At 46.8% G+C, this 10,049-nt stretch overlaps 1 protein-coding gene across 1 annotated transcript in view; it reads right to left on the reverse strand.

Annotated features, from left to right (window-relative positions):
- LOC135571033 (serine/threonine-protein phosphatase with EF-hands 2-like) overlaps positions 1-9,008 on the reverse strand; it is a gene marked incomplete at its 3' end in the record, with an annotated part of 80,400 nt that extends 71,392 nt beyond the window's left edge. Inside the window, exons 1-5 of the mRNA XM_065016847.1 lie at positions 8,745-9,008; positions 3,190-3,363; positions 2,661-2,696; positions 1,797-1,924; positions 1,600-1,660 (exon numbers count right to left, since the gene is read on the reverse strand). Of these exons, the coding sequence (XP_064872919.1) occupies positions 1,600-1,660; positions 1,797-1,924; positions 2,661-2,696; positions 3,190-3,244 (280 nt within the window). The remainder of the gene's footprint in view (positions 1-1,599; positions 1,661-1,796; positions 1,925-2,660; positions 2,697-3,189; positions 3,364-8,744) is intronic.
- Positions 9,009-10,049: the final 1,041 nt, after the last annotated feature.

Consider the following 10,049-nt stretch of genomic DNA (forward strand, 5'->3'; position numbering starts at 1 on the left):
AATAGAACACACAGGGTTAATAGAATAGAACACACATGGTTAATAGAAGAGAACACACAGGGTTAATAGAAGAGAACACACAGGGTTAATAGAAGAGAACACACAGGGTTAATAGAAGAGAACACAGAGGGTTAATAGTATAGAACACACAGGGTTACTAGAATAGAACACACAGGGTTACTAGAATAGAACACACAGGGTTACTAGAAGAGAACACACATGGTTAATAGTATAGAACACACAGGGTTACTAGAAGAAAACACACCGGGTTAATAGTATAGAACACACAGGGTTACTAGAATAGAACACACAGGGTTACTAGAATAGAACACACAGGGTTACTAGAAGAGAACACACAGGGTTAATAGTATAGAACACACAGGGTTAATAGTATAGAACACACAGGGTTAATAGTATAGAACACACAGGGTTAATAGAATAGAACACACAGGGTTAATAGAATAGAACACACAGGGTTACTAGAATAGAACACACAGGGTTACTAGAATAGAACACACAGGGTTAATAGAAGAGAACACACAGGGTTAATAGTATAGAACACACAGGGTTAATAGAATAGAACACACAGGGTTACTAGAATAGAACACACAGGGTTAATAGAATGGAACACACAGGGTTACTATAATAGAACACACAGGGCTACTAGAATAGAACACACAGGGTTACTAGAATAGAACACACAGGGTTACTAGAATAGAACACACAGGGTTAATAGAATAGAGTTGGGGGTTTCAGTAAATTCCAGTAACTTTCCCCAAATCCCCCGGTATTCCTCTTTACTGCCTCCTGATTCCTGGAATCTTCCAACCGGGATTTCTGGAAAACCTGGGGATTTTAGGTAGGTTACCGGAATTTTACAACTCTAAATAGAGTAGAATCAAACTGAATAGAATCAAATAAAATATAACTTTATTAACACACTAAAACAGGATGTCAAACACATTTGTACATGTTCAGGGCATCTCCGTTTACTCCTCTGGAATAGCCTGCTACAGTAGGTTAACGTCCAGCCACAGACACTCCTTTATGGAGACAAACAGGCAGGACATCATCATCAGATGTTGTTATTGAAGAGGACAGCAGCCACACCTCTCTCAGACCCTATCTGTGGAGTGGTCGCGTCCGTCTTCAGAGCACGTCTCTAAACAACCAGTCAGTTCATCATATTCACTCTGATCCAAACCCACAGAGATCACCTATACTGTATCTACTGTAATTAAAAGCACAACAAGATGGTCTGAGCATCGTCTCCTGTTGTCTTCAACACTAAAGGCCCTGGCTGGCTAATGATCTGCAGCAACGTGTTGGTCTGTACGTGTACAGGCAGGCCCCAGCTGTGGCAGCAGCAGTCACCAGAACACAATATCCCACATTACCACAGCAGAGGAAAACAGAAGAGCATGCGGATGCGGTTGCTAAGCAACATCTTCACCATAATATGTTTTAGGCAAAGGCTATTAATGGATCGGGACGTTTTTTTGTTCAGTCTATAAATAATTATGGGCATTCCATTTTTTTTTTGTGCTAGGAACTGACAGTCCAACAATTTTCCTGAAAACATGAGAAAATGTTAGTTACCTGGGCCATTCCCGTTGAGTTGAGTGAAGTTGTCCAGCATGAAACTGAAGAAACTGGAGAGCTGAGGAAGATTGAAACATAGTCAGGTGTATTTCATATGGCCAAGTACTAACAGACTGTGTTGGCCTGCTGGGCTAAAGCCGAGGCCTCCTCAGGTCTCAGACAAGGTTGAACCACCTGAGATCCGTCTCCATTACCTGTAGCTGGTCTTGCTCCCCAGCATACTCTATAGACTGGAAGATGTTCCACGTGTATCGCTGTCTCATCTCTAACCTGGCCATGTAACGTCTGTACCAGCGCTGGATCAGGATGGCTGCCTTCATAGCTGAGAGGACGAGATGGAAGACCAGATAAAACAACAGTTTAATAACGTTGCTGTTTTATAACAGCCCCCTGCAGGTAGTTAGCGGTACTGAATAAAATAACAGCCCCCTGCAGGTAGTTAGCGGTTAACCCACTAGGCCGTCATTGAAAATAAGAATTTGTTCTTAACTGACTTGCCTAGTAAAATAAAGGTAAAAAAATAAAATAAAAAGGTAGTTAGTGGTACTGAATATAATAACAGCCCCCTGCAGGTAGTTAGTGGTACTGAATATAATAACAGCCCCCTGCAGGTAGTTAGTGGTACTGAATATAATAACAGCCCCTGCAGGTAGTTAGTGGTACTGAATATAATAACAGCCCCCTGCAGGTAGTTAGTGGTACTGAATATAATAACAGCCCCCTGCAGGTAGTTAGTGGTACTGAATATAATAACAGCCCCCTGCAGGTAGTTAGTGGTACTGAATATAATAACAGTTTAATAACAGCCCCCTGCAGGTAGTTAGTGGTACTGAATAAAATAACAGTTTAATAACAGCCCCCTGCAGGTAGTTAGCGGTATTTAAAACTAATGAAGCCACAGGATGACCATGGGCATTGACCAATAGGACACAATGATACAGTAAGGTTGACCAATAGGACACAATGATACAGTAAGGTTGACCAATAGGACACAATGATACAGTAAGGTTGACCAATAGGACTCCGCAATAGGGGTGACATGAGAGGAGGCCTCTTACCCAGTGCAGGGCTGGGAGTTTTCATGGCCATCTGGTCTGTAGTGAGGAGTGATTAAATTAAATAATTTATAGTGAACCAGTTCAGAGGGAGAGGAAGAGAGGCAGAATTAACAACACACCAGGGAGGTAAGAGAGAATCAGAAGTAGAAAATCCCTTCAGAGTAAATTCATTTAAACAAGTTTGTCAGCTAAAAGAAGAAGTAAAGAAATAAGGCAAATGAAAGCAGAACATTTGACCAACATCTTGAAAACATCCAACATCCTGTCGGAGGGAAAACTACACGATTTCTAATTCATCAGCTGCCGACTGATAAACATACTGAATTCTCAAAGATGTCAAAAGGTGCTCTATGATCAAACTGTATATTCACTGGATTCACAATCTACGAGATGTAGCCTGGTCACCAGATCTGTATTGTCTTGCCAACTACAGGTTTCTGCTATGCCAACCTTAACAGATCTGGGACCAGGCTACATGAGTCCTGGGGGAAGACAATCAGAGCCATCACTTGTCCCCAGTCGGTCTCACCTGTCGTCAGTCTCCTCCTCATGTTGTCGGTGGTGACGGAGGTGCCACATCCCATAATGCTAGTCACTACAGGTGTCCAGCAGTCACTACAGTCGCCTCGTATATCTCACTGGTCATCCCCAAAGCCAACACCTCCTTTGGCCGCCTTTCCTTCCAGTTCTCTGCTGCCAGTGACTGGAACGAATTGCAAAAATCGCTGAAGCTGGAGACTTACATTTCCCTCACTAACTTTAAACATCCGCTATATGAGCAGCTAACCGATCACTGCAGCTGTACATAGTCCATCTGTAAATAACCCACCCAATCTACCTACCTCATCCCCATATTGTTTTTATTTACTTTGCTGCTCTTTTGCACACCAGTATCACTACTTACACACCATCATCTGCTCATCATCATCTGCTCATCTATTACTCCAGTGTTAATCTACTAAATTGTAATTACTTCACTACTATGGCCTATTTATTGCCTTACCTCCTCACACCATTTGCACACACTGTATATAGACTTCCTTTTTTTTCTCTATTGTGTTATTGACTGTACGCTTGTTTATTCCATGTGTAACTCTGTGTTGTTGTTTGTGTCGCGCTGCTTTGCTTTATCTTGGCCAGGTTGCCGTTGTAAATGAGAACTTGTTCTCAACTGGCCGACCTGGTTAAATAAAGGTGAAATAATAAAAAATAATAAAACAGGCGTCCAACAGTCACTACAGGCGTCCAGCAGTCACTACAGGCATCCAACAGTCACTACAGGCTTCCAGCAGTCACTGCAGGCTTCCAGCAGTCACTACAGGCGTCCAGCAGTCACTACAGGCGTCCAGCAGTCACTACAGGCATCCAACAGTCACTACAGGCGTCCAGCAGTCACTACAGGCGTCCAGCAGTCACTACAGGCGTCCAGCAGTCACTACAGGCATCCAACAGTCACTACAGGCGTCCAGCAGTCACTACAGGCGTCCAGCAGTCACTACAGGCGTCCAGCAGTCACTACAGGCGTCCAGCAGTCACTACAGGCGTCCAGCAGTCACTGCAGGCTTCCAACAGTCACTACAGGCTTCCAGCAGTCACTACAGGCTTCCAGCAGTCACTACAGGCATCCAACAGTCACTACAGGCTTCCAGCAGTCACTACAGGCTTCCAGCAGTCACTACAGGCTTCCAACAGTCACTACAGGCGTCCAGCAGTCACTACAGGCATCCAACAGTCACTACAGGCATCCAACAGTCACTACAGGCTTCCAGCAGTCACTACAGGCATCCAACAGTCACTACAGGCATCCAACAGTCACTACAGGCTTCCAGCAGTCACTACAGGCATCCAACAGTCACTACAGGCATCCAACAGTCACTGCAGGCGTCCAACAGTCACTACAGGCATCCAACAGTCACTGCAGGCGTCCAACAGTCACTACAGGCGTCCAGCAGTCACTGCAGGCTTCCAGCAGTCACTACAGGCATCCAACAGTCACTACAGGCGTCCAACATTCACTGCAGGCTTCCAGCAGTCACTACAGGCATCCAACAGTCACTGCAGGCGTCCAACAGTCACTACAGGCGTCCAGCAGTCACTGCAGGCTTCCAGCAGTCACTACAGGCATCCAACAGTCACTGCAGGCGTCCAACAGTCACTACAGGCGTCCAGCAGTCACTACAGGCATCCAACAGTCACTACAGGCGTCCAGCAGTCACTACAGGCATCCAACAGTCACTACAGGCGTCCAGCAGTCACTACAGGCTTCCAGCAGTCACTACAGGCATCCAACAGTCACTGCAGGCGTCCAACAGTCACTACAGGCGTCCAGCAGTCACTGCAGGCTTCCAGCAGTCACTACAGGCATCCAACAGTCACTGCAGGCGTCCAACAGTCACTACAGGCGTCCAACAGTCACTACAGGCATCCAACAGTCACTACAGGCGTCCAGCAGTCACTACAGGCATCCAACAGTCACTGCAGGCGTCCAACAGTCACTACAGGCGTCCAGCAGTCACTGCAGGCTTCCAGCAGTCACTACAGGCATCCAACAGTCACTGCAGGCGTCCAACAGTCACTACAGGCGTCCAACAGTCACTACAGGCATCCAACAGTCACTGCAGGCGTCCAACAGTCACTACAGGCGTCCAGCAGTCACTGCAGGCTTCCAGCAGTCACTACAGGCATCCAACAGTCACTGCAGGCGTCCAACAGTCACTGCAGGCGTCCAACAGTCACTACAGGCATCCAACAGTCACTGCAGGCGTCCAACAGTCACTACAGGCGTCCAACAGTCACTGCAGGCGTCCATCAGTCACTGCAGGCGTCCAACAGTCACTGCAGGCGTCCAACAGTCACTACAGGCGTCCAATAGTCACTACAGGCGTCCAACAGTCACTGCAGGCGTCCAACAGTCACTACAGGCGTCCAACAGTCACTGCAGGCGTCCAACAGTCACTGCAGGCGTCCAACAGTCACTGCAGGCGTCCAACAGTCACTGCAGGCGTCCAACAGTCACTACAGGCGTCCAACAGTCACTGCAGGCGTCCATCAGTCACTGCAGGCGTCCAACAGTCACTGCAGGCGTCCAACAGTCACTGCAGGCGTCCATCAGTCACTGCAGGCGTCCAACAGTCACTGCAGGCGTCCAACAGTCACTGCAGGCGTCCAACAGTCACTACAGGCGTCCAACAGTCACTACAGGCGTCCAACAGTCACTGCAGGCGTCCAACAGTCACTACAGGCATCCAGCAGTCACTACAGGCGTCCAACAGTCACTACAGGCGTCCAACAGTCACTACAGGCGTCCAACAGTCACTACAGGCGTCCAGCCGTCACAGGTCTCAGTGACCCAAGGGTTCTGTATCATGTAATATTATGTCTGTGGTCATTCTGTTAGGGGTAAGGCAGTATGTCTGTGGCCATTCTGTTAGGGGCAAGGCAGTATGTCTGTGGCCATTCTGTTAGGGGCAAGACAGTATGTTTGTGGCCATTCTGTTAGGGGCAAGGCAGTATGTCTGTGGCCATTCTGTTAGGGGTAAGGCAGTATGTCTGTGGCCATTATTTTAGGGGCAAGGCAGTATGTCTGTGGCCATTTTGTTAGGGGCAAGGCAGTATGTCTGTGGCCATTCTGTTAAGGGCAAGGCAGTATGTCTGTGGCCATTCTGTTAGGGGCAAGGCAGTATGTCTGTGGCCATTCTGTTAGGGGCAAGACAGTATGTTTGTGGCCATTCTGTTAGGGGCAAGGCAGTATGTCTGTGGCCATTCTGTTAGGGGTAAGGCAGTATGTCTGTGGCCATTCTTTTAGGGGCAAGGCAGTATGTCTGTGGCCATTTTGTTAGGGGCAAGGCAGTATGTCTGTGGCCATTCTGTTAGGGGCAAGGCAGTATGTCTGTGGCCATTCTGTTAAGGGCAAGGCAGTATGTCTGTGGCCATTCTGTTAGGGGCAAGGCAGTATGTCTGTGAATGGAAACAGAGAGGAAGAGTCAGACAGGCAGACAGAGGGCGAGAGAGAGAGAAAAGTTGCATACTCCTTGAATCCTCTCTCCTAAAAACCCATTGGATGAGAAAGCCAGTGGTCCCTCCCCTCTAACCTTCTCCTTCAATGGGTTCTTAGAAGGAGACGAGAGAGGAAGTGAAAAGTACACTACATGACCAAAATCACGGGCATTAATATAGAGTTGGTCCCAGCTTTGCTGCTATAACAACCTCCACTCTTCTAGGAAGGATTTCCACTAGATGTTGGAACATTGTTGCTATAACAGCCTCCACTCTTCTGGGAAGGCTTTCCACTAGATGTAGGAACATTGCTGCTATAACAGCATCCACTCTTCTGGGAAGGATTTCCACTAGATGTTGGAACATTGCTGCTATAACAGCCTCCACTCTTCTGGGAAGGCTTTCCACTAGATGCTGGAACATTGCTGCTATAACAGCCTCCACTCTTCTGGGAAGGCTTTCCACTAGATGTTGGAACATTGCTGCTATAACAGCCTCCACTCTTCTGGGAAGGATTTCCACTAGATGTTGGAACATTGCTGAGGGGATTTGCTTCCATTCAGCCACAAGAGCATTAGTGAGGTTGGGCACTGATGTTGGGCGATTAGGCCTGGCTCGCAGTCGGCGCTCCAATTCATCCCAAATGTGTTGAGGTTGAGGTCAGGGCTCAAGTTCTTCCACACCGATCTCGACAAACCATTTCTGTATAGACCTCGCTTTGTGCATGGGGGCATTGTCATGCTGAAACAGGAAAGGGCCTTCCTCAAACTGTAGCCATCAAATTGGAAGCACAGAATCATCTAGAATGTCATTGTATGCTGTAGCGTTAATATTTTCCTTCACTGGAACTAAGGGGCCTAGCCTGAACCATGAAAAACAGCCCCAGACTATTATTCGTCCTCCACCAAACTTTACAGTTGCCACTATGCATTGGGGCAGGTGGCGTTCTCCTGGCATCCACCAAACCCAGATTTGTCCATCGGACTACCAGATGGTGAAGCGTGATTCATCAACCCAGAGAACATGTTTCCACTGATCCAGAGTCCAATGGCAGCGAAGTTTACACCACTCCAGCTGACACTTGGCATTGCGCATGGTGATCTTAGGCTTGTGTGCGGCTGCTCGGCCATGGAAACCCATTTCATGAAGCTCCCGACAAACAGTTATTGTGATGTTGCTTCTAGAGGCAGTTTGAAACACGAAAGTGAGCGTTGCAACCGAGGACAGACTATTTTTACGCGCTACACACTGCAACACTTGGTGGTCCTGTTCTGTGAGCTTATGTGGTCTACCACGTCGTGGCTGAGCCGTTGTTGCTCTTAGATGTTTCCACTTCACAATAACAGCACTTAAAGTTGACTGGGGAAGCTCTAGCAGGGCAGAAATGTGACGAACAGACTTGTTGGAAAGGTGGCATCCTATAACAGTGCCACGTTGAAAGTCACTGAGCTCTCCAGTAAGGCCATTATACTGCCCATGTTTGTCCATGGAGATTGCAAGGCTGGATGCTCGACCTAATACACCCATCAGCAACAGATGTGGCTGAAATAGGCAAATCAAGTAATTTGAAGGGGTGTCCACATACTTTTGTATATATAGTGTATGCATTTGAGATCTTGAGATGTCATAATTGAAGGTGTCCCTGCTGAAAAGCCTCCAGTTGAAGCCTAATTGATGTTCACATGTGAATTGGTTATAATCAGTATTGGGTTGCCATGGAGGCACATGTTTGATATAGCATGAAACAAGTCCTTTGGGATCAACTATGAATAACCAACATCGCCTCGCTCTCAGCCTCTGTTACAATACCCCAGCAGCATCTCATTTGACAAAGGCTCTTGGTGGGGGAAAAACAAAAACAAATGGCGAAATACGCACATAATTGTGCTGTATTAAATTAAACATGTCGCATAAACTAACTCATCCTGCATGCGTCACTGTAGTGTAGCCCATTGATCTGCACGAGACAAACACCTGTTGCTGTTCACATTAAAATCTGCAAAGGTGAATATAGTCATTAAATTCCCTACACAGGATGCAACAGCTGATTCAGTGACCAATAGCCTATATTGCCAGTAAATGACTTACCCTGCGACAAGTCCAAGACTACCCAGCTCATCTAAGGAACACGCCTGTTCCTCCTGGACACCGGTTGGGTTGATAGATGTTTGGTTGTGCCGCAGCAGAGTCTACGCCAAAATGTGAGTCTTGTACGTGGTGTACGCTTCTGCTTCCGTAAGCAACACGCGTGTTTTGAGTGGGCGTCACGCACAGCGAGGAACATAAGGGTCCATTTGATTTCCGCTTTCCCCACGCGCCGGAGTTCGGCTATGGTTGACTGAGTTTGGCGCACATCTGCGCCCCTGACAAGACAAGCAAATGCATCAATTATGGCCATGCCTTTCCCCGCCCCTCGAAGTAATTGGACCGCCATTAGAGGCGAGAGCATACCGCTTTAACATTCAATTATACAGCCTTCAGGTGCGCAACTTGTTTTAAACATTTAGTGGTGCATTGATTTGTTGGAATGACAACACGATGAATAAAAACAAGACATCTTTATTAAATATACATAAAATTAAAAGCGTTCATAAGAGCATTCAGGCGCCCAGTTGCCTGGCATGTTTCCTCCCTTGTCTCAGCCGTGCCATGGCAGTGTGGACCTCTAGTTGGGTAATGACTTTCCTCCTGTTGAGCCGTGACAGGCGGGCGGCCTCGGAGCCGACCAGACGGACCAGCACCCTCCGCGGGCAGGTCTTCTCGTTCACCAATAAACGGTCCATGGTGGGGATGCAGTCACCCTGTAATTAAAAAAAATAAAAAATAAAGTCCTGTAAGTTTGTTCCAAACCTAAATCTAACGCACCCGAATCTAATAATTAGCTTGTTGATACATTTCATCAGGTTAGTTAGAGGTTGGATCGAATACCTACAGCAGGGTAGCGCTCCAGGAATAGGGTTGGCGAGCCCTGTGACATTAATTTACACCAAATAGCTTTAAGTAATGCCACATGTGGCCCATTATTTCCAACCTCTCTCCGGATCTTGTAGATGAAGGTGGAGTAGGCCTTGTTTTTCCTCTTCTGACTTCTGAAGGGGTTCTTCGTTGTTCCGCTAACAAATACCTTCATTGTGTTTTTCCTTTGGATAGTCTTATAACAGGTTACACTTACAATGACCTTTTTATAGGCCTATGACGCACACTTTGGTGTTATGAAGATTGAATTCAGCCTTGGGCAATTTATCTATGGTGAGCACCTGCGCTGTTCACGCCTGGCTGGGTCACTTTTAGTTCCAGCATTTTGAAACGTTTGACACGTTAACCCACCTGACCAATCAGAGAACCTATTTATCTTTATAAATAAAAATGGTACTTCCTGGTCGGAAAATAATG

This window comes from Oncorhynchus nerka, unplaced genomic scaffold (assembly GCF_034236695.1).
Source record: "Oncorhynchus nerka isolate Pitt River unplaced genomic scaffold, Oner_Uvic_2.0 unplaced_scaffold_836, whole genome shotgun sequence".
Classification (NCBI taxonomy): domain Eukaryota; kingdom Metazoa; phylum Chordata; class Actinopteri; order Salmoniformes; family Salmonidae; genus Oncorhynchus; species Oncorhynchus nerka.